This window comes from Heterocephalus glaber, unplaced genomic scaffold (genome assembly GCF_053883595.1).
Source record: "Heterocephalus glaber isolate CG9 unplaced genomic scaffold, H.glaber_assembly_v1.0 deba00001428, whole genome shotgun sequence".
NCBI classification, from domain to species: domain Eukaryota; kingdom Metazoa; phylum Chordata; class Mammalia; order Rodentia; family Bathyergidae; genus Heterocephalus; species Heterocephalus glaber.
In genome coordinates, this window is record NW_028258293.1 from 21,307,235 (window position 1) to 21,333,181 (window position 25,947).

General features: G+C 36.0%; 1 protein-coding gene across 9 annotated transcripts in view; it reads left to right on the top strand.

Annotated features, from left to right (window-relative positions):
* The first annotated feature begins 2,164 nt into the window (after positions 1–2,164).
* Stk33 (serine/threonine kinase 33) overlaps positions 2,165–25,947 on the top strand; it is a 214,655-nt gene continuing 190,872 nt past the window's right edge. Inside the window, exon 1 of one of the 9 annotated variants that reach the window (XM_021263753.2) lies at positions 2,165–8,459. In XM_021263753.2, the coding sequence (XP_021119412.1) occupies positions 8,091–8,459 (369 nt within the window). In that variant the 5' untranslated portion in view covers positions 2,165–8,090. Of the gene's footprint in view, positions 8,460–8,484; positions 8,739–25,947 lie in introns of those variants that run through there. The other 8 variants (XM_087211742.1, XM_013074710.3, XM_004851380.3 and 5 more) reach the window with 8 other exon arrangements.

The window sequence follows — 25,947 nt, forward strand, 5'->3', positions numbered from 1 at the left end:
GAAATCTCTTGGCCTTGCCCTAATTCCCCCAAAGAACCATAAATATGGAACAGGAAGTACCAAACACCTAACCATCCTTGACTCCTTTTTCTCTCACCAGAAAGTTCTATCCCCCAAACTTCTCAAGGTTGAGATTGGCTCCATATCATCCCTTTTATCTTAGCTCAAACATCCTCTTCAGAGAGCCTTTTCACAATTTAGAGTGGTCCCCAAGCACTCTCTCTGTCACACACAATCCTGTTTAATTGTCATCATAGCATTTGGTACTATGGATATTTATCCTTCTCCTTTATTTCTTGCTCAGTGTCTATGTTACATCTCATAAGGTTTAAAGCTTCCCTGAGCACAGAAATCGTACCTAGATTCTAGAACAGTGCCTATAGCTGTTCAGCAAATATTTGCTGAATTTAGCTCATTGTCCTCCAATCTTCTATTGTACTGGATACTCCAAAGTCTGTTGTTGAGGTTCCCTGCCCTCAGGGATTGGTTTTGATACTCTGAAGTCTGGAAAAGAATATGTCCAAGGTTCTTCATGAGTTAGCAGTGGTATCAGGTCTAGAACTCAGGCCTGTGACTCAGGCCTTTTCAAAATGTCTTGGCCTGGTAGAGGCTGATAGAGCTCCTAGATATCAAACAAGCGGTTCACAATTCAATCGCCTTACTGCAGTGTACAGGCGGTCCTATAGGTGGCGCCAGTGCCACTCTCTTAGCTCCTGGGGAAAGCTGGTAAGGGGTAACACTAGGTGGACATTTTAATGAATAGAGTTTTATTACCAAACTATTGCCAGGATGTTAACTTTAGTTAATCTCTTGGCCAACTTTGCATCAGGAAACCCTAAGGGTGTTTAAGGTAATGACTGAATTGCACTCACAGGATTTTACAGGCAACAGAGACAGTGATACCGAGCGATTTAGGAGGATAGACTCGATCAGACAGCCGGAATGGCACTAATATACTCTGTAGCTGTGTGGTCATGGACGAGTCGCTCCAGAATATTGTATCTTTTTTGTCTATGAAATGGAATAATAACAGTAGGATTAAGTTAAAATACATAAAGTATTTGGAACAGGTGCCTGGCACGGAGCTGGTGCTATTAGGTGAATTAAAAATACTTGTGTTTTATTAAAACAAAGACACAGATGCATGCACTTTCCTTGGTCCTGTCAACACATGCTTTCTTACAACCATATCAGGGCTGCTGCTGGATGACAGCAATAGTAATGTGTATTCACTTAGAAGATGCAACCCAATTTCAAAGAAGGTAAAAAGCGAAAGTAAGTGTGGTTTTATCATTTTTGTTTGTTCAGGCATTAAGGATCGAACCCAGAGCCTTGTACTTACTAAGCAGATACTTTACCATTGAGCTACATCCCCAGCCCCTTAACTGAGGTTTTTAAATCCATGAAAGAAGAACTACTATGTGTTTAAATTCTTATTGAGACATAACTAATATGGGATTGACCCTCTTAAAGGCTACAATTTAGTGTCTCTTTACTGTATTCACAAAGGTGTGCAAACATCATCGCCATCTAATCTTTCTCATTGCCCCAAAGAGAAACTGCACACCTGTTAGCAACTTCTCCCCGTCTCCATGTTCTCCTAGTCCCTGGTCACTGCTTGTATGTACAGTTTTGCTTATTCTGGAAATTTCACATAGTCATATAAAATATGGTTTTTTGTATCTGACTTCTTTCATTTAGCATAATATTGTTAAGGTTCATGCATATTGTAGCATGTATCAGTATTTCATCCTTTCTATGGCCAAATAATGTTTGGCCATAGAAGGATTTTCCATCTTTTGTTTACACCATTTGATGGCCATTTTTATTGTTTTTTTCTTTCTCTTTTTGTAGAATGAATAATGCTACTGTAAACAGTCATATATAAATATTTGTGTGGACAAATGTTTTTGATTCTTGGATATATATTAAGGAATGGTCATGTGACAACTCTATTTTTAATCATTTGATGATTTGAAACTATTTTCCAAGGAGCTGTTTTACATTCCTACCAGCAATGTGTGAGCATTCCAGTTTCTCCATATCCTCACCAAACACTTATTGTCTTTGTTATTATAACCATCTTATTGGGTGTAAAGTAGTAACTTAATGGTTTTGATTTGTATTTCCCTGATAATTAATGATGTTAACTTGTATATCTTCTTTGGAAAAATATTTATTTAAATCATTTGTACATTTTAAAATTGAGTTATCTTCTTTACTATTGAGTTATTAATAGTTTTAATAATATATCTAGGTACTAGACCATTATCAGATACATGATTTGCCAGGATTTTCTCATATTCTGTTGGTTATCTTTTCACCTTCTTGACAGGGTCCTTTTAAGTACAAAAGTTTTCATTTTAATGAAGTCCAATATATTTTTCCCTTTGGTTGCTGTTGCTTTAGATGCTGTCTCTAAGAAACCATTGCCTAATTCAAAGTCATGGTGATTTATACCTATGTTTCTTCTGAGAGTTTTGTAGGATTAGCTCATATTTAGGACTTTGTCTATTTTTAGCTAATTTTTGTATATGATGTGAGGTACAAGTACAGATATATTTCTTTACATATGGATGTGGAGATTTCCCACCACTATTTGTTGAAAAGATTATTCTTTTTTTTTTTTTTTTGTTACAAGGGATTGAACTCAGGACCTTGCACTTGCCAGGCAGGTGCTGTGCCACTGAGCTACATCCCTGGGCCTGAAAAGACTATTCTTTACCCCACTGAATTGTCTTGGCACCCTTAACCATAGATGTATGGATGTATTTTTCACTCTCAGTTCTATCCCGTCCATCTGTATGTCTGTTTTTAAGCCAGTATGACCCAGTCTTATTACTGTAGATTTCCAGTAAGTTTTGAAACTATGAAGAGTGAATCTTTCAACTTCATTCTTCTTTTTAAGATTGCTTTGCCTGCTCTTAGTTCTTTTCATTTCTATATGAATTTTAGGATCAGAATATCAATTTCAGGAAAAAAGAAGACCTGAAATTTTGATAAAGATTACATTGAATTTGTAGGTTAATTGGGGAACACTGACTTCTCAGTATTTCAAGTCCATGAACTGGGTGTGTACAAACTTAGACTCTAACTAGTTATATCTGACAAAGGAGGCTGGGTCAGACATTCAAAATTAGACAAACTGGGTTAATTGCCAAATACTTATTTCATTTTTAAAGCTATGGGATAAAGTACAGTTTTATTTTGTGAAAGTAGAAAAGTAGACTTATGTAAATTGTTAGAGCCTACCAGTAGTCAAAAATGTCATTATTCTTTTACATTATACACTTCACAAAGACAAGTGCCCATTTAAGAAATCTTAATAACACATAATAATGTAGACATGTCTGAATTTGTTTTATAGAACAGAAATATTATGGCATTTTGTGTGTGTGTGTATGTGTGTGTGATGTAGAGTCTCTTAAAATTTTTTTCTTTTTTTTTGCAATGCTGAGAATTGAACCCAGGGCCTTACCAATTCTAGGCAAGTTAAAAATCTGAGCCGTACCCCTTTAAAATCTTTTGAATAACATAGATGAAATTTAAAAATTAAAATTAATATATAAATTTAAAATTAATGTATAAGTCAATTACTTCTTGACTTAAGGAACTGAATTCTTCCCCTCCCATAATCTGGCATTTTCACCAACAAGGTCAACCAACCCTGAACAAACTGTACTAATTGCTTCTGTGTTTTCTTACACTGACAAACTTCAGTTCTGACTTCTCTTCCTGAAATGTGAAGCAATTTGATACTGCATTGTAACCATGACGTTACCATAGAGTGTTTAAGTAAACAACATATAATACTTGTTGCCAGTGGTTACTGTTAACAATTACAGGAATAGAATGATTGTTATATAGTAATGACCCCTGAAATAGACTGAGTTCCTTGGCAATGTCTAGATTGTGACATTTCAGTGGTCATAGTGTTACAATCCATCATTTCAATAAGAATTGATGACTTCAGCTATGGCAACTAACCATAATATTTAATGTATCTGCCTCGAGCCACTTGAATACTTTGAAAAAAAAATGTAAGGCATAACATCAAAAGTTCCCTTAGAAAACTCAGGATCTCCATGTATAGATTTTAGGGAGATGAATATGTTTCACTTTCTTGTGTAGTTTCTCTGGTTCTTCTGTATAAATGTTAGTGACAGTTGCACATTGGAAATGAGTATTTGTCTATTTTCAGTCTAATCTATCCACTTATTTACCTGTCTACCCATATCAGCATGTTCTATAAAATCTCCCCTCCTTCTTTCCCTCTCTCCTTTGCTTCCTTCCTTCCTTCCTTCCTTACATTACATTTCTTTCATTTACTAATGCCACAGTTTTTAGTAAACAGCCTCTAGTCAGACTCTCTCCCAGTCACTGGAAAGAAGCTGAACAAAGAGACCAGGTTCCTAAGAGGAACCTAAGGAAAGGAATAAACAGGATTGTTTTAGATGATGTTAAAGGTTCCAAAGCACCAAAGCAGTGTGAAGTGATAGACTGGGGGTGGGGTGGGAATTCTGTAGATAAGGAGAATAGGGAAAGGTTCTCTGAGAAGAAGGCAAGTTAGCTAAGTCTGAGTGATGACAAGGAGTCAGCCTTGTGGAGCTGGGGCAGGGTAGAGCCTTAATAGGCAGAGGAAACAGCAAGTGCCAAATACTGAGGCAGCTTATAATAGTAATCAATACAATGAAAAAAGATAAAGGAATGAAGGAAAATGAGAGAACAGGAGAAAGTTACAATGCAAGATACAAGCCAGATATGCAAACCAAAGTTTGGAAAAGTTATTAAAGTTCAGCTGTAAATTTGAATCCCATCTTCGTGGAATCCTTGTTATAAAGGGAAACTTGATCAATCGTACAGTTTGCTTTCTTCATAGGGAAAAAGTATGTCAGTTTCTCAAGGAGAAAGAATCTTTTTCTGACAGTCAGACTTGAAGTAAGTTTTCTTGCATGGACTTTCCTATAAGGGCCATAGAATGATTATATATTAGTGTGATAGGCCTCTCGCCCTATAGATGTTCAAATCCCAATTCCTGGAACCTGTGAACATGTTACTTTGTACACAAAAGGCACTTTACAGATATGAGTAAGTTAAGGACTTTGAGATTGGGAGAATATCTTGCATTTTGTGGGTGGGCCCTGTCTAACCACATGGGTCCTTTAAAGCCTAGAACCTTTCCAATTAGAATTAGAAGTTGTAATGTCAAAGCAGAGTCAAAACGATGCAATGTTGTTGACTTTAAAGATGAAGGAAGAGGGCTTTGAGCCAAGGACTGTGGGAACCTGTAGAAGCTGTAAAAGACAAAGAAACAGATGTAGCCCTGTGAGCCCTGTGTTGGGACTTCTGAGTTAAAGAATTGCAATATTGTATTGTTCGAGTTAATAAGTTTTGGGTTTAAAAAATATATAGGCATATAAATCTAATACAGTTAGATTTATTTTGTTTGTAATAACAGAAATTCATCTACTTAAACTAGCTAAGCAAAATAGTGCATTTTATTATAAAGATCTGGAAATACTACATGGATTTTGAAGGCAGGAATGCAATTTATTTTAGAAAATATATGCTATGACCAGGGACAGGAAGCTGAATAATTTTAGCCCCTCTTTTTCTTCTCTCTTTAGATGTTTTCATCCTTCCTGTTCTTTTCCATTTTTCTAGCAGTCTGCCTTTTACAATTCTCCAGGCCACATGGTTAAAAAAATGTCTGTGGAGAGCTCCGGGTTTACTATGTTAATGATGTTGTATGTTTCCATGTTAGCTACCTTGAGAGAGATTGAAATCTCTCAGTCCTAATTCCAAATTCCTGAGAGAGTAATGTTATTGCCTTGCTATGAGTCAGGTAACCTACTGTTGGAGCAATTATCTGTAGCCAGGTGGCCTGGTTACCTTGTCTGAGGGCGCAGGGCTAGTTTCCAGGAAAAGATATAAGCCTATAGTGCTGTTTTTTAAATGCAACTTGCAACTCAGCTGGTGGTGAAGAAGCCATTTAAAGAGTGGAAAATAACCTTAAAAAAAAGATAAAAACTCTACATGACATAGTTTTAGTAATGTTTTATAAAACGATTCAGTTATTGAATACATAGGTACATGGGTAGTGAGTGATGATGTAAAGCATATTTCTTTTTTATTATATATGTTTGTGACACATAATAATTACATTCCTTTTTCGATGGACGATAGCCCATAAAGTCTGAAAAACCCTGGGGAAGACAATCTGGTAGGATTACACTACAGAATATAAACATAATTCTTAAAATAATTCCTCTAGTAAATGCAGAGGTGTCATGAGTATTTTTTAAAAACAGCATTTTTAACCCCCAAACAGCTTTTCCTAATATAATCCAATGATATAAGGCTGTATTAGTTAGATTTTTGTTGCTATGACCAAATAACCAAGAAAAACAATTTTAAGGAAGAAAGGCTTACTTTTGCTCACAGTTTCAGAGGTTTCAGTCCATGGTTAGTTGGCTCTAAGGCAGAAACATGACAATGGAAGAGCATGGTAAAGGAAAACTGTTCTCTTCATGACAGCTCGGAAATAGAGCAAGAGCCAGACAGAAAGGGGCCAGGAACAAAATATAACCTTTTAAAGGCACACCCCTAATGACCTACTTCCTCCAGTTGGCCTCAGCTCCAAATAGCCCATTCAACCATGAACTCATTCAGGACTAATCCATTGATGAGGTTAGCACCTTTCTGGCCCCACCTCTGAACATTACTGCATTGGAAATCAAAATTTCTCTCAATACATGAGTCTGTGGAGGACGCTTCATATTTACACTATAACAAAGGCTAAAGCATGGCTTCATAAGGCAGTGTTGCAAGAATGAAGACAAAGTGGTACAAATATGTAGCTTTTTTTTTTTTTGGTATCGGGGATCGAACTCCGGTCCTTGTGCTTGCGCAGCAGGTGGTGAAACCACTGAGCTAAATCCCTGGCCCAAAACATGTAGCTTTTTGATGGTCTGGCTTAACCTAGATTAAAGCCTAGTCCAGTGGTTCTCAACTTGGCTTGTATCTAATTCACCTGAATTCCTTTTAAAATGGCTTAATGGAATCTGTTTAATCAAATTTCTGGACGTGTAGCCTGTCAATCTGCATTTAAACACAAAATAAAGCAAAACAAAAATAACTCCTTAGATGTCTCTCATATGTAGCCAGTTTTGGTAATATGTAGCCAGGTTTGGCAGACTGAGGAGGGGTTATCTGCTTGTCCTTCAAATAATTCTCCATAACTATAGTTTCTTTTACCCAGGCTTTTGTTAGGTATCAAAAAGTAAACAGTTGAAAGTTACTTCTTGGAAAGAGTCTGGAACGTAAGAGGCTTCAGAGCTGCATGTTGAAGGTAGATCCATACACTTCAAAGTTCAGTGAAGCAAATGGTAGTTTATCTTCTCTTTTAGACACCGTGGAACATTCACGGTTGGATACGTGGCAGAGAAAAAATTTTTGCAGGCTGTTCCGGAACCTTGTTAGACAATAATTCTGTACTATATTTCTCTAGAACAATGTCTGGCCAAGATTCCAAATTTTTACAGCATAAGAAATCGGTGGAGATAATTTGTGCTTGAAAAAAATGTTCAAAACTGAAGTTACCAAATTAGCCATTTTTAGCTTTTGATAAAGGCAGGATGAATTAATTGCCAAATGTACACCTATTTTTAAACAAATGGATCGATCCGCTTTACCAAGTTATTGACTATCATTCAAATTAATTTTAGAGAACACCTGTCTCAAATAATTAGGCTAGTTAGTATAAGGAGAGTTGAATATCTTCCCCACAGCTGTTAGAGAGCAGGACCCCAGTCCACAGAAGCCATTCCTAATTCAGGTCAATCAATAGCTGTATTAGCATACAGCTGGTGCCCGTATTTTTAGCCTCCTTTGCAGGCTACATGGATTCAGATGGTCCTACGTAAGTTTTCGGCTAATGCCTGTTCCAGGGTTTGTCATTTGATCCGTCAGGAGTCTTTCAGGGCTTCTGAAGAGACAAACACCATAAGCCTGAGGAGTGATACTCTCACCATTGTTTGTCTTTTCAGGCCATCTCGGCACCCACGGTAGTGCCCAGGCCTTGGCCCTAAATGAGACTATTGGCCTGGATATCACCTCACTTTTGTTATAAAGCTTTAATTTCATGCAACATACGGCTCCTTCTCTGCACTACAGTCAGGATTTTCAATTTGGTCCCTAAAAGGAGCTGCCGATCCGGACGCCTTGGACCACACCCAAGGCACTTGGACACCGTTGTGCAGCGGGTGACTGCTCATGAGCTACGCAGCAAGGAAAAGGGGTTTCCCTCCAGTCCCAGCGCTTTGTCCCCGCGCGGCCCCCGTCCGTCCTCCCTGGAGCCGCTTGCCGGTCAAAAAGTTAGTTTCTCCAGGTTCCGGGCTCGGCGACATCGGACGCGAAGTGTGAGTCCCTTCGAGGACAAGCTCGGCCCGCTGCTCGGGGTGAGTGGCCACTTGGGTCGCCGCTCAGGTTCCGCCCCATCGAAGGGTGCGGCCTCCCAAGCGGTGGGTGGTCCGGGCCGTTGCTATGGCAACACACAGGTCAAACGGGCCAGGGCCGGCGGGTTCCCTCGTCGGGTGTCCCGGGGCCCGGCCGTTGGGACCCCACTTTCTCCTGTCTAGTGCTTGGGGTGGGCCCTGGCTGCCCCGGCTCATACACATCTCACCTCCACCCCATGCTTGTGAACTTTTTTGCAAGTTTGAAAGCGAACTTACTGTAGGGTAAGTGTGTGGGAAAAGTAACACAGTATTAGGAGTTCAGAATGTGAGGGTTTTTTTTTTTTTCCTCTTTTCTTTTTAAATTTCCTGGCCCATAGTAGGCCCTCATTATATGGGAACTATTTCTTCTAGCACTTACTATAGTCCCTTGCATACCGTGAGTGCGCGTTGAGAAGAGATAGGATGACATAGATCCCCTACTGGCTCTGTAGGTAATTAAAGCCCTCTGCCTCAATTTCCTAATGCAGATTATAATTTCTGACCAAATTGTGGGTTTAAATGAGCCATTTATATGTGAAAAGTCTTATGAACGGTAAATGTGAAGCCCTTGAGAGTTAGTTGTAGGGGACAGCTGCATGCTTAAACTGTTTCCATGCTTCTGGGCTCACATCATCAGCCGAGGAGGAGCTTTTTTGTTTGGCCTCTCCTCAACTCCAGTGTCCAACCAGGATATTGGAGGCTACGCATAGGAGGAGTGCTCTCTGAATGTAAAGAGCCATCAACAGGTTTTGCACCTAAAGCTTTCCACAATTTGTTCTTCATGTTCATGCCTTCTATTTGGGACCGATATGCAGATATAACACACTTCTAAAACTTTAGCCCGTGAAAGTCCTTCGTGTTTGTAGTTCAGTGAATCATACCGCCCTCTATCCACGTTGCAAAGAAGAAATCTTGGCCTCATCCATGGGACCTATCACTCTTCCTTCTGTATACAAATAATCTTCAATTTGTGTTCATTTTGTTTTCACACCAAATATCAAATCCAAGCACTTATTTCTGTCTCTACCTCTGTCATTCTCAAACAGGCAATCAGTATTTCTTCCTCAGATTCGTGTAGTAGCTTCCCAACTGGCCTAAAGGTATTCTTCTTGTCCTTTAAATATTCCCATCCATTTGCTGCACTGCAGCAGGAGTTATGTTTCAAAAATTAAACTTTGATTATGCTATCCACTGTCCTACTGGATTAAGACCCATCATGGCTTCCCATAATTCTTAGAATAAAGGGGGAGGGGAGGGTGTTTGTCTCCATAGAAGCACTGAGGCTCCTGACAGATCAATGACAAATCCCAGGAACAGGTTTTAGTTGTGTCTAGTTAGTCATCTAATTTATCACCTAAAAGTTTGGTGACCATTTATTTTATCATTCAGAACAAGATACTTTTGATAATAAAAGTGAGTGTGGTATTATTTATCCTGGGACAAAAGTCTTAACCTGGAACTGTTTCTCAGGCAAGCTGGGCAAATGTTTATTCTACATTGGCTCTTTTTCAGTCTTTTCTCACCATTTTTCCTCCTACCACAGGGACTTTGCCCATGCTGTTCTACCTACTGGGTTTGTCATCTTCTCTTTAGTAAGTCTTGCTTGTCCTTTGTATCTCAGGTCAAGTGTTTTCCCAGGAAGTCTGCCTCTGACTAGTCTGTCTAGGACAAACCTCAGTATAATAGACAGATATCCTTCCTTTGTGGCATTTGTCACAATTGCAATTTAAAATTTGTCCATGTGTCTGGTGAATAGTATGTAGTTACTAATATGTGAATATTTGAATTATAAGCATTGTCTCATGTCATTAAACAGTCTGAAAATATCACGCAGTGGTTAGGAGCACAGACTCTAGAGCCAGACAGATGACTTAGATTTGAATTCTATCTCCACTACAATTCCTTAGCTGAAACTTATGGGGCTGGTTAATTTTTCAGCTTATAGAAAGAACATGATATGGATACTGTATTGCATCTAGTGGAGTCTGATAATGTCCAAAATGTCATTAAACACATTAGCTTTTCTTTGTAGAACAAATCCACTCAAATTGGGATAAAGACCATGTATAGATAGTTTCCCAACAGTTCAGGTCAGGGTTTGCTAACAAATGAATTTGCCACAAATTTATGAAAACACTGTTTTCACAGCTTTCTGGAGTTTTGAAATTTAGCTAAGGATGTTAGAGTCTGTCTTAGTGTATCCTTGAGCTAATCACTTAGTTTCTCTATGCCTCAGATCTCACATCTGTAGGATAGACATGATACTAGCACCTGTCTCCTTTGTAGGTTCCATGCTGAATTGTTCTGAGAAGATTGAGTTAATACATGTGAATCTCTTAGAACACTGATGGCAAGCCTTTCAATGATACAAACATCTCGCTGCAGCACACATGCCATAGGTTCCCCACCACTGTCTTACAACACTGACTAGTCCTTAGGATTATATAAGGGTCAGATCGCGTATCATTTTTATTAGCTCCATAATAATTAACACTATGGATGAAATAATTTATCTGCTGTTTACTTATTGTTGGATATTTATACTTAAAGTACCAAATGTAACAATAAATGTCTTTATACTTAGATCTTTTCTATTACAGTTTTGATTATTTAAGATCAATTCCTAAAAATGAAATTACAGAACCAAAGACAGGAATGTTGTGAATGTTCTTATACTATATTGCCATACTGCTTTTCAGAAAGACTATGCAGTTTACAATCCCCTTATTAATTTTATGCCCATGTTGGTATTATTTTTTAAATTGCTAACTTTGCAGATAAAAATGATACTTCCTTATTTTAACTCTCATCCATCATTATGTGTTTAAACATCAAACTGTATTTATTATCATTTCTTCTCTGTGAATTTTCTGTATAAACTCTTTTTCACTGGACTCAACTTTAAAAAATATTTTTATTTTTAATTGACCCATAGTTATTATACATATATATGTGATACAGTGTGACATTTCAGTACATGTGTACAATGTGTAATGATCAAATAATAGTAATTATTATATTTACACTTCACTTATACACCACTTCTTTATGTTTGGGACATTTGAAAATTCTCTCTACCAGAACAATAGAAGTTATTTCTCCTATGCAACTACACCCTTGTACCCGCTCAGCATCCTCTCTGTTTTTTTCACATCAGTGTTAGTTGCTTGATTTCTGTCTTCCTAGCCCAAGCGGGAGCCAGTGTGCTGGGCTTTGGCTCGGATCAGTTGGATGAGGTATCCCTGGAGCCTGGGGCAGGTTATTACTTGCCTGTAGGCTACCACATAAGGTAGAAAGCCATGTTCAGAGGCTGGGTCTTGGGGAAAATTTGAGACCTAGAAAAGGCTAAGTGCCTGTTTACCTAAACCTTCAGTCAAACAGGGCTTGGAAAAAAGGACAAACAGGTAGGGAGCAAAGGACTAAAGTAGACAATAGTGAGAGGCGCAAAGCTGGGCCTGGAAACTAACTTTCTGTGGGCACACTGCAAATTCTTCTACACGGGGAGGGGAGTTGGAGGGCTGTCTTAGCCACACATTGGCCAGTAAAAATATTAACATTTTGCTTGTCAGATGGGGCATTTCCCCCGGAATAGCCTTTTCATTTAATTTATGATGGCTTTTTGTTTTGTTTTATTGATTTATGTAATTTTTTTGGTGGTGTTGGGGACTGAACTCAGGGCCTTGTGCTATGTTTTCTTCTACTGAGCTACACCCAAGCCCCTGTGATGATTTTTGATTTATAGAAATTAAAACAATTCTAGATTTAATATTTGCCTTTATAAGTCATTGCTTTTATGCTTAGAAAGTCCTTTCCATATAGAAACCATCAACATTTTCTCTACAAATGTTATTTTGTGATGTCAGCAAATGAAGACGTAGTGACACTAGTTAAAATTAATGTGATTTCTAAGAAAAACTCTAAAAGATGATTATAAAAAGATGTCTATGACATCTTTGTGCCCCTTGAAGATGGAAGAAAGGAGTTTATGCTGCTGCAGAGGAGATTGAAAAATGCTTTTTTCTGATGGTGTCCACCTTATTTTGTGAATCTGTCAAGTCTTATCCTTGGAAAGACTTTGGAAAGTGTCTTCTGAAAGAGATGTGATCTTCAGATATTTTCTACTCTTATTCATCTGAGGATCCTATATAGTATTTCAAATGCTCATAGTTGCTAGATACTGAGAAATAATTTCCCTGGTTGTAATAGAGACTTAAAAATTGAAAATGTGACATAAAATTAATTGCTGCCTTTTTTGGCATTGATAAATTGGTATGCTTTCAAATGTGGTTTTCTTTCTGCTGAACTCCAGTATGTATTAGTGAGGCTAATTGTGTTTTGCTTGGATCTGTCTTAGGGCTCTAGAATATAAAGAATGGGAAACTAACTGTTAAATTATATTAATATATCCACTCTTGGTTTATTAACTAAAATAAATTATAGAGTACATAAGAAACTAATTACCTCACAAGTTCTTGCAGCTTTATTGACCTGAAGTTGTTTTATTGAAGAAAGGTTTGTAAGGTGAGGGACAGTGACCTTAATAATTAATTAAAATACCTTTTCTACATATAATTGACTGCATAAAATTATCTTTCTTAATAACCACTAATGTCAGTGTGACTGTCAATCAGGATATGATGTTACATTAGGAACAAAGAGAAAATAAATTTGCTATTGATGAAGGTAAGTTGATTAAAAAATTTAATTTAAAAATACTGTTAATAAGCCAGGTGTGGTAGTGCACATCTGTAATCTCAGTTCCTCAGAAGGCCAAGGCAGGAAGATCACAAGTTTGAGGCCAGCCTGGACAACTTAGCAACTTAGCAAGACCCTGTCTCATTTAAAAAAAAAAAAAATATATATATATATATATATATATATATGGGATATAGCTCAGTGGTAGAGCACCTTTGAGTTCAATCCTCAGTACAGTACTCCCCCCAAAAAATCCTGTTACCAATTGTAAACCCAGGGCTTTCACACTGAGCTACATAGCCAGGACTCTTTTATTTTTATTTTTAAGACAGAGTCTCATTAAATCACCGCCTTGCCCAAGCCAGGCTTGAACTTGAGTCCTCTTGCCCCAGCCTCCTAGAGTGCTGGGATTACAGGGATGCAACACCATACCCAGCTCCAATTGTTTTACTTTTTAATCTAAACTTAGTAAACAATATTAACTTTTAGTTAACAATATTAACTCTTTAGTTAACAATATTAACTATTTAAACATTTATTCAACAAATATTTATAGGGTGCCTATGATGTGCTAGGCACAGCTGTAGAATACTGAATTACATCTTCATTTTCACATTGTATGTGTAAAGTTTACCTGTGAGTCAATATTTTTAACACAAGCTGATGGTGATTTGGAAAAACTGGTCTTTTGGACCCACATGTATTAATTCAGGGCTTGTAAAAAAGTCTTACAGAAAATGTTCATCCAGTCTCCAAGGCTGAGGTGTTGGTAATTGATTTGTTGGGATCATAGTGCAATGCTCTCTCTACAGTGAAAGAGCTTGCAGGGGGAGAACCCGCTCTCCACTTACCCAAGGCAACACATCTGAGCCTTAGTCTTACATCATTTGCATTCTCTCAGGTTTGTTGGCTGTTAGTAAATCTAACATAAGGGCTCTTACACCTGTTCTAGGGAATTCAGTTTCTAACTAGCTGAGATTTTGGGAAGAAGGCAAATATTTTTCTTTGGATATTTTTTGTGGAAATCCAATTCACTTTCCTTTCAATCTTTTGAAAATTTTAGTGTTCAGTTTATGACAATAAAATTCAGTATTTTTCTTTCTTCTTCTTTGAATGGGTGGGGGTGGAGATACTTTTTAAATGTGAGACAGTCTTACTATGCTTCCCAGGCTGGTCTTAAACTCATGGTTTCAGGTGATCCTTTTGCCTCAGCTTCCTGTGTAGCAAGCACATGCCACCATGCCCAGCTCTATTACCTAATTCTAGAACACTTTTCCTTCCTTCCTTTTTCTTTTTTCTCCCTCCTTCTCTCTTTCTTTCCTTTTCTTCTCTCCTTTTTTCTTTCTTTTCCTTTCTTTCTTTTACCCTTCTCTTCCTTCCTTTCTTTCTTTCTTTTTTTCTCTTCATGTCTCTCTCCCTCCCTTTTTTCTTCCTTCCTCTCTTTTTCTTTTTCCTGTTTTCACCTCCATTTTCCCCTTCCTTTTCCTTTTTGTCTTTATTTCTTTTCATTTCTTTCCTCTTCTTTCTCACTCTCTCTCCCAGGATCTGGTACATGTTAGACAAACACTTTGCCTCTGAGCTGGCCTCCCAACCCTAGAACATTTTCATCACCATAGAAAGAAACTCCACACTCACTAGCAGTCACTCCTTGTTCCCCTCTTCCCTCAGTCCCTGGCAAACATGAATCTACTTTCTCCCTTTGTGTATTTGTCTTGTATTGAAAATTCATATAAATGGAATCACATAATGTATGGCTCCTTGTGTGTGGCTGATTTAATTTAGCATGATATTTTCAAGGTTCATTTCTGTTGTAGTATGTAATAGTACTTCATTTCTTTTTATAACCATGTAAAATTTAATTCTGTGGCTATACCACATTTTACTTATCCATTCACTAGTGGATGGTCACTTCAGTTGTTTCCTTTTTTGATATTATGAATAATGCTTCTATGAATATATGTGTACACATTTTTATGTGAACATATATTTGTTGTTCTCTTGGATACATACTATACCTATGAGTGAAGTTGCTGGTCATATGATGACTCTATGTTTAACTTTTGAAGAAACTGCCAAACTCTTCCAAAATAATTGCACCATTTTATATTCCTGCCAGGAGTGTGTGAGACTCCCTATTTCTTTACATCTTCACCAAAACTTATTATTACCTACCTTTTTGACTATAGCTGTCTTAGTTTGTATAAATTGGTGTCTGTGGTTGTGATTTACATCTTCCTGATGATGGGCTAGGGGTGAAGTTCAGTGACAGAGCCCTTGCCTGGCATGTACAAGACTGAGTTTGTTCACCAGCACTATCAAAAAAAAAATCCTGATGAGGGATGAGGTGTAGCATCTCTTTTAATGTGATATGGGTTTGTGAAGCCATTTGTGTATCTTCTTTGCAGAAATATCTATTCAAATCCCTTATCTATTTTTTATTTAAGTTCTCACTAGTAAGATTTCTTTATATATTCTCAATCTTAGACCTTTTTCATATATTAGATTTGCAAATATTTTCTCCTGTGCTGTATTTTTTTTCACTTGATAGTATCCTTTGAATCACAAAAGCTTTCCATTTTAATTTTAATTTATAGCTCCTCCCTCTCATCTTCTTGGGGGAAGCCTGCCTTCATGTATCCATCCAATTATTTCTTTCCTCAAGTCACAGCCCTTGAGACATGAAAGACCATTTCTGAAGTTCCCAAGGTCACTTATGCAGGACTTTATTCTGGAATTGTCCCTGAATTGAATCATTGAAGGAATTTGTCTTGAAAAGAAGATTGGTTAGAGTGGGAAGGCAGGGTAAAGCAGCTGTTTTCAATGTTTGAAGGGTTTGTTAAAGTAGAGTACAAAGTTGCGTATTTTGTACTCAAATTCTGCCTATGCGACTTATTAGCTTTTTTCCCCATCTAAATTCTTTTTGGCCTAAAATAATTCTGTAATTCAAACAATGTAACAGGCAGTGACTATACTGATTAGATCTGGATTCTTGAGGCGGATTGAGTGGCAGCATTTTAGCTTTTTGAGCTCAGCCACCAGTGAATTGAAATTGTAATAGCTGTATTTATTATACTCAGAATTGAATGAGTTATTAATAAGCCGTTCCCTAGTCCCATATTACCTCTCTTTTACAGACTATTTTTTCAATAGAATTCCCTTAATTGTATCAAATGTTTCATCCTAGAATGCTTATACTGTCCCATTGCAATAATCTCCAGGGAAACTAAAGTCTTAATTACATCTATTATTTTTTTGTTTCATTTGATTCTTTAGATGAGATAAAAAGTAACATATTTTCAAGGATATGACTACTTTTCATATAACTATACTTATTGCAAATTTAGAAAGTTTTGGTCATATTATATTACAACATTACCATTATCTCAGATAATTTAGGTAGTGGACTAGTGGGATTACAGGCATGTGCCACTAGGTCTGACTCTTATCATAATGCTGATTGACTTTTTTTGTTCTTCTGGCCATTTCTATAGTACACATCAAGACATGCTCCCTAGGAAGCAGAGGAGACTTGAATTTGACCCTTTCTCACATACTTGCTTCCTTGTTAAGTGTGGCAGTGCACACCTGTGATCCCAGGACATTAGGAGGCTAAAGGAGGAAGATCAATATGAGTTTGAGGCCACCCTGGGCTACATGGTGAGTTCAAGGCCAACCTGAACTATATAGTGAGACCCTGTCTCAAACAAGCAAGCAAGCAAGCAAGAAAGCAAGCAAGCAAGCAAGCAAACTTTCTTCCTAGTAGTAAATATTGGTAATAATTTGTGGAATATGTCTTTTAGTTTTAGGTGCCATTTTTCAATAGATATATTGGCCAACTGAATTCACCCAGAGTGAAAAGACTGGGATGATGATCTTTAAATGATATGAAGGATAACTGATGGTCTTGGGGTTGTAGAAAGGATGGTTAGCCTGCAGCAAATATGACCAAGGGATTTATATCCCTTTTCATCTTATCTAGAAGGGTAAGGGCTGTTAAAGAAGGACTAGGCATATTTTGTAAGGGCACAATTAGGCATGGCTTATAGGAAGATTTACAGGTGATTATTTTGGTTCAATATAAAGAGAGACAGTCTGTCATTGGTGTCCAATGAAATGAACTTCTTGGGGAAAGTAAGGAATGGGTTGCTTATCATTGGAAAACTTTAAACAGTGTCTATGTTAGCATCCATCCAATCTTCTGTGAAAGAAATTCTATGCTGTATCAGGTGTCTTCAGATATTCTTTTGAATTCCTGGATTCTGTGTCTGCCTCTCTACTACTGATGCTATAATGTGGCTTCTTCTCTACTTCAGGTTTTGCTTTAGTGATTTATATGATTGGCTTTATAGTCTTAGTACTATCATCCAAAAGGCTGCGATGTGGTAGGTAAAAACTAATGTTAAATATTTTTTTAGGTAGTTCACAAAGTACATATATACATGAGCACATACATACTTATACACATATTTTTGTATAATTGAGTTATACTTTTTAAGCTTTGTTTTTTATTCCAATTATTATAAAGTAATATCTAGTTGCTATATGCTATAGATATCTCTGACTATCTTAGAAAATGATTTTTGGGCTAGGGGTTTAGCTCAGTGGTTCTGCCGCCTGCCTAGCAAGCGTAAGGACCCGAGTTCGATCCCCGGTACCAAAAAAAAAAAAAGATTTTTATTTTATTGACTGATTTTTAAATATACAGCTCTGTTAAATCTTCAAAATAGAACCAAAAAGAGCTTTTGTGGGAAGTAGGAATTGATAACTGGTGGTTTTATTGGTAAGTTGTTTGAGAAAGATCTATAAATAAAATAGTATGGACATTCAATTAGTGCCTTAGATATTTAAGAGTAGGAAGTGGGAGCACTATAGTCATTTTGGAAAATTGTGTTCACAGAGTCACCTACTAATTGGATTGTAGAGTCCTGTATTAGTGCTTTAAATGGCATCACAATTCATTGGCATTCTGATCTGGGTTAATAGATGTACAGGTCAAATGAAATCCATTTTTCTGAAGAGCCACTAGTTATATGAAATGATTGAATCTGATTTTAAAATAAAGCATTAAGTTCAAACCACTAAGAGTTCAAAAAATCCTTACAGGTCCCATGAAAGATTTAGTGCAATTAGCTTTCAAACAGTTTGCTCATTATAGATGAAATGCTTTAAATTGATGCAGGTTATTAAGCCAATAAGTTAATAAAATAGGAATAGTTTTGTATCTCCTCTTTAATGTGGACCTATCCATCAGGGATAGAGTTCTCTTTCAGGAAAGATTTTCTTCTGAAGTGGCAAGGCTCTGAGTGCTTGATCTCTTTTCCTAAGTCAGTGGAGAAATCTGTTTTCCAGGATGAACCTGAGCTAAGTGTGGGGGAGCTTTTATATGGTATGGGGAACAAGAAAGTCATGATGTTGGAAGAATTTTCCTGGTGACAAAGACACAAGTTTTATAGGGCCTTTAGGATTATAAAATACTTTTCATATAAAGAGCCCAAAGCATTTATGATTATGATGGATTATATCCTTTTCCATGGACTCCTTTGCAGCTCCAGCTATTGGTATTAGAGAATATGAGGAATAACTTTTAAGTTCATCGGAGAGTGACATAAATCCTTGGGAATCTTGGAGAATGAACAGATTCTCTGTCTCTGGTAAAAACAAATCTTCCAATCTTTTCTTCTAACTCCAGCCTGAATATTGTGTAATATGAATAGTGACTTTTAATGTCAAGATGATTTTTTCCAAATATGGAGTTATATCTGAGAATTTTAGAGTCACATTGTGAAGCGAAAGTATGACAAAGGTTTTCTGTTGAGAATATCCAACATTTTCTTTTTTCCCCTTTATAGTAAAACAACTGCATGTATCTTTTTCAAAATATTATTAATATTTGCCATGGAACTACTATTTTTGATGTATTTGGGATTTTTAAACATCTAGCTGGAACATAGAAGTTCATTTCTTTTCCTCTTCCCATTCACACCCCTTCTTTTTTATTGTCTCTGTGGCTTTATACAGAATGCATAAAAAACTTATGGAAGTCCTTGTCATATAAGCTTATTTGTAGAGTAGCAGTAGGAATGAGGCTGGGTAGTCATTATCTGTTAGTAACTCTTATTAATGTAAAAATTATCAAATTCTCTGAATGATTTAACTCTTTGGGGACTTCTTTCCCTCATGTCTGTGAGAGTTCTCTGTGAGTTTACCTGATAATTTTTAGTGTATTTGTATAATTAGATTATTCTTAGTCTTCTTTTCCCTTCTTTCCTCCATCCTTTTCTCCTTTCCACAGGCAATGAATACCTATTACACATACTGTGATAGCCCTCAAGTTATAATGATGATTAATGGCACCACCTCTGTCTTCATGAGAATGTAATGGAGGACTTGTACATAAGTAATTATGATAGGGTGCGATAAATGTACTATCAGAGCTATGTATAAAGTGCTACAAAGTATGGAGGCTAGAGAAACTTATTTGTATATATGGTAGGGGAGATAAGAGAACTGAGAATTGATTGTTAAAATATTTATTAATTTTGTATACTTGTCAATGTTGTTCTGTGTGCATGAATTTCAGGCATTGCTTTTTCATTTCAATGTGGTAGAACTTATAGTCAGCCAGGAGACTGAGGTATGTATTTCATATCTTTAAAAGTTGTCCTATGATTGATTTTGTTTTCTTGCTTCCAGAGGTTTAGCTGAAAATATAGCACTGCTTATCACTTCTTACACATGTATTTTCAGAAACTGTTTCTGCTTGTTTGTTGGAGATGCTTATTTGGCCATTTCTGAACTATTTTGACCTCATCTCTGGATATTCACAACGATTAGATTCCGTGTCCTGTAGAGTGCCTTCCTAGAGGTTTTGACTTTATACTTATGCTGTTTACTTGGTTTACTTTTAATTTTAAAAATCCTTACACTTAATGTTATTTGCAAAATATTCATAAATCTTTTGAAGTCATTTTTGTGATATTCAGTTACTTAGTTGACAAATATTTAATAAAGCACCTGCCATGTGTTCAGCCCTGGGATGAAAAAGCTTACAGTCTAATGGAGAAGATAGCTGATTTTGGGGGGTCTAGGCCAATCTCTAGTGGTTATAAAATTGGTGGAAATGGCTGAGTGCCATACGTTTTTCGAAGAATTAGCAAAATTACTAGTGAAAATAACTAAGAGAAAATAGCAAGAATATAACAAGAAAGAGGAAAAGGAATTGGCCATAATTTTGTGACTTCCAAGTCTGTAGCATTACATAAAAGACAGCATTAAATAACAATTATTTCCAGGCACTGTATTGTTTTATATACTTGATTTGGTTTAATTTTCAAAGTAACTATTATTACCCCCATTTTACAGATAAGGAATCTGGAGCTTAGAGAACTTACATAAAGTTAAATACTAGTAAATATCAGAGCTAGTACTTAAACCCAGATCTTATCCACAGAACCTTTGCATGTAACTATTAGCCTATCAATTGTTTTAAAGTTTAATTATGTTTTGAATAGATGATAACTCCACTTAATGAAGAATTTTAAATTAGAAGGGAATATAATGAGAAAGTTTTTCTTTTGGTTTTTCAACATCCTTTGCCCTTACCTAGAGGTAAATGATAATCCCTTTCAGAGATGTTCTATATATATGTGTATAAATTAAATATATAAAACATACATCTATACCTATAGTATATTGTATGTAAATAAAATTTACCCATTTTGCATAAACAATAGAGTGCTGTAGGTACTTCTTTGTACTTTAATTTTTTCCCTACCTAAAATATATATTGGAGATTGTTCTGGTTAAATAAAAGCCTATTCATTTTTAATTGTTGCATAGTATTCTACTGTATAGATGTGCAATTTACTTAACTAGTCCCCTATTGAAAGGCATTTGAATATTTTCCAATATTTTGCTATTACAAATGATGTTATAACAAATAACTATGCATATGTAAGTTTACTGTATATGCTAAACAAGAAACTAGGGAATTGCTGTGAGCATGCTGAAATTCATTGTAGGAAGAGTTATATTTTATTACTAATATGGAAGTTTTTATTTCAAGGACAAATTTGCAGTAAGTCATAAATATGTGAATGTTTTTCTACTAGCAGGGCTCCATACCAGCCACTGTAATCATATATATGTAAGGCCTGTAGTTTTCAAAAATGACAAAAGAGAAGGCTAGGGCATAGTTGACTGAGTTAGAGTGAGAGATGTCTGCATTTGAGAAGACATTTACTCAGCAGACTGAAACTTTTATTCCTAAAGAAAAATGACTCATTACTGCATCAAAGAACTTCCCTGGAGAGGCACTGATGCATTTGACCTTTATTAGAATTAAGGTACAATTTTTGCTCAACAAAGTTACCATGTAAAAATGCTTATAATGGTTTTGTTGCCATAGAGTGTATCCAGAAAATGGGGAAAAGGGAGTTTTTTAGTATTTATATGTGAAATTAAGAAAACCAGAGTAAACTCTTTTATAAAGAGCCACAGAGCTATAAGATGAAATAGATTACAAATGATATTTATATGTACATGTTCATAGCTTCTGCACTGGTAGAATATAAAGTGAATATGAAGGTAAGTGTTAATACTGCATAATACTTTGCATTTTTCTGTCCTGTTGAGTGGGCAATTACTATGTCTAAGAGTGAGTCCAAATATTTATTTTAAAAACATGCTTAAATTAAGTACTGTAATATGTCCAGCTAAATGAGCACAAGAAAGGTAACATGGCAGAATCAATAAAAATATCTAAAATTATTCTGCTTATTGCTTATCAGTGAAATTTGTGAAAAGTCATGTAGACTTTTAAAATTTGAGTTAAGATGGAGTTTGATTTGCTCTTGTAATATTCTAATTGATTAATGATGCATTCTTAAAATATCTGGCTATTTTGTTTCTTAGTAATTACTGTACTTCTAGAATCTAAGGTAAATGAATTCTAGAATGCAGACTAAGTCACTTTACTAATGAAGATTTAAAAATCTTTTTTCCAGAAGTACATATTGGTGCTACCATATTAGCTATTAGAGTGCTCTCCATTAAGCCTTTATTAGACATTTGAAACAGGGTCTCATGAAGTGTCCCAGGACGGCCTTGAACTCATAATCCTCCTGGCTGAGTTTCCTGAGGTTCTAGACATGTTTTGGGGCTTTTATTCTCCCAAATTTTCTTCTGTCCCACAGCCTATTTTCTGCTACCTCCTAGCTCTTGCCTCTACTAACTGCTTACCCTCAGAAAGTCAGATTAGACCACATTGTCTAATTGATGCATGAGACTTTCAGCAGTTTGTGACTCGTGTTGTTTGGCTTATACGAGTGAAATGATTAGATACTTTGATTTGTGTAACATTTAGTTATCAGTGTCCTAGAAACTCCTCTTATTTGCCACAATTTCTCACTGTTTACTGTTTTGTCCTGAGGTTATAGCAGAAACTTTCTTTAGCATTTGGGCCTGTAGAGGTTCTGTCCTTTCCCTCTCTTGCTTGATCGTTCTGCATCTTCATCTTTTACTTTGTATGCGCTGTGTACTCGTTGCTGGAGGGGGAGGAAACAAAATTAATTAGTACATATTTCTAGGATATCATCATACCTATAGCTTATTAGTATTTCATTCTTTTATGGATTGTGGTATTCTTATGGAATGCTTTTATTTACATTTTATCTGATTATCAAATTAGTTCATTTATAAAACACCATCAAATCAACTGTTGTTACAAAGTTACCATGTCTCTCAGTCATTAGTTTTTTCAGTGTTCTAGTAGTAATTCAGCTTCTGATGATGTTCATACAGCTATTTGGAAATTAAATGGAGAGTAACAAGATTTGAGGGTTCACTTTGGCACTGTGAAAAGTTTGCTTGAGCAGGAACTGCTGGAATCTATTTGGTTGTGGTAGCATGAATGTGTTATTTTATGTTAAGCTTCAGCATCACTGTGTATTAGTTGGCAGGTATCATGATTCTCATTTTACAGCTCAGAAGAGCGGGGCACAGAGGTTAGCTAGCATGTTCAGGAACACTGAATGTTCAATAATAGCATAGTGGGAGTGGGGTCTGAATATGACTCTGCCCATGGGATTAGACTTCCCTGAGTTGCTCTGATTAAGTAGTTTTATTAATGCTGTATCAGTCTGTTCCTAGTTCTTACTCATTTATTATTAATCAAGAAGTAGGAAAGAACTATAGTGATTTGTATAAAAATATTGATTATTTACTTAAAATTTTGCTGCATGATACATTCTAGTTTGGTTGTTTCTTATCAATTTGTCAAAGTGATATCATAACAATCCTCTACAAAAGGAGATTGCAAGCTTATATAATTTCTGCTTTTATCCAGAATAATTTTTCTATTATACTTTACAAAGAGTGTAGAGTGATGGCCTTTAAATTCTGAGACCTGGGAGTCACTTTTCACTTTAAATTAATATCTTTAATTTCTACTTTAAAAATTATTTTCCCCCAAAGAATAGATTAACATTTTGTTTAATTGTAAAATACCTACTGAAAGCCTGAAATTTCTTTGTCTATATTAGTGCATTTGTCTTGCTTCTTTTCAATAGTATACATTTACTTCTTGAGTCCTAGTTATAAAATGATGAAAGTTGAAGTATATTTATAATTAAGATATGGATTATATGTGTCTCACATATAAATATATATTACCTAGTTCTCTTTTGATAAACCAGAGTCTTATTTTATTCTTTTTGATCAAGACTAGTTCTTTTTATATTTTACTTTAAGATAAATTCCTGTTAAGTCATTAAATTACTAAGGATGGGCTTGAACTTGTGGTTCTCCTGCCTCAGCCTCCCTGAGTGCTGGGATTACAGGCATGTGCCACTGGTCCTGGCTCTGGGATTAGTTCTTAAAATGGATAAGTGGATGAAATTTGTTGAAAGCAGTCCCTTTTTTCAACGTTGTGATAGTTCCTAAATAAGTATGTGATTTTCACCATTTTTTCTTTTACATTGTAGAGATTCATGCATTTTGTAAGAAATAATGAAGAGATTCCTTAACCAATTTCCTCTAATAGTAACATCTTAGATAACTATAGTATAATGTCACAACCAGGAAGTTGACATAAATATAATCCACTCATTTAGATTTCACCAGTTTTGTAATCACATGTGTGCATGATCCCTTGTGCCACAACCACTGCCTACTCTCCTCACGTTCCTAACGCTGAAAATCCATGGATCTTTCCATCTCTGTAGTATTGCCATTTCATGAATGTTATATACATTCACCTTATTATTTTCCTTCATATGCATAGTATCTGAAAGTGGAAAAACTGGGCTGGGGATTTAGCTCAGTGGTTCCGCCTCCTGCCTCACAAGTGGAAGGTCCCAAGTTCGATCTCCGGTTCCAGAAAAAAAAAAAAATGTTTATCCTAAGTGAAAATAGAAAAACTACACGGAAAAAGGGAAATATTTTAATATTTATTTCTGCATGATTAGGTATTTTAAGGTTCTCTAATAGAACCTATAATGTTCCATCAGTAAATTATATTCCTTGGTATAAACTGGTTTTCTTATATTAAAATGCTGATTTATTAAATCTGTGTATTTGACTCACTCAGAAATGCTTGTAATTTAGATACATAAATATCTTTTCAGAGACATTTTTGATTATTGAAATTGAAGTAGCCCTCAAGTTATTCCTGACCTCATTGTCCTCATATTTTCATCATAGCACATTTTCTTATTTATTTGCCCATCTCTCTATCTTCACCCTCTTAGAATATGTTTTATGAGAGTAGGGCTTTATTTTTGTGTTCACTTTGTATTTCTGATGCCCATAGTATCACTACATAAAATGTTGTTATAGAATGTCCATGTCATAGCATAGGGAAGGATCTGAAAACATATCTTCTAATTTTAATTTTTCTCTAGTGCCCTGATAGGTACATTTGGTATGTAATGCTGAAATAATGTTTAGAATCATTTTACTATAATTTAGTCACCCACCATCTTGTTTGGAATATTAAATCCCAGGGAGTTAGAGCATTTCTTTTGTATCTTACTCAGGGTTAAGTCATATAATAGTCTTTTTTTTAGGAAAAACATTTATTGGTACATTTTAGATATACACAGTGATAACATTAATCATGTGGAATTTGCACCTGCATGTGATATAGCTTTCTTCTTCTTTTTTCCCCATCCTTCCCTCCCTTTGACCCCTTAAATAATAGTCTTGAAAACTGACAAAACTCTGTAATATGTGTCACTCACTTCATTTTACAGCATTGCTGTTAGGAGTTTGGTCTGGTAGCAGATTTTCTTTTTTAACCCTATCTACATCATTTATTAATTGTGTGGCCTTGTGTAAATGTCCTAACCTTTTTGTGTTTTGGCTTCATAATTTGTAAAGTAGAGGTAATGACAGAACCCATTTTATTGAGTTGTTATAAGAATTAAGTGAGATCCAAAAGTACTTATACAAGTTCCTGGTGATACAGGATATGATATAGGAGATGAAATATGAAAATATTATATCTGCCAACCTGTTAGATGTCTGATACACTGAGCTTGTGTTCTCTACAAATCAAAGAATGAATTCTAGGAACAATGGAAGTTAAGAGTAGGAAGATAATTATTGATAGGATAGCTCCTGAGAGTTAGGAGGGGTCCTGAATGGGTAGGCAGGGACCCTACTTTACAGGAGAGCTTTATAGAGCACGTGGGTACAATGTGGGGTACAGCTATGATTAACCAATAAGGTTACAAGCATAGTTGCCTAAGTAATAGTG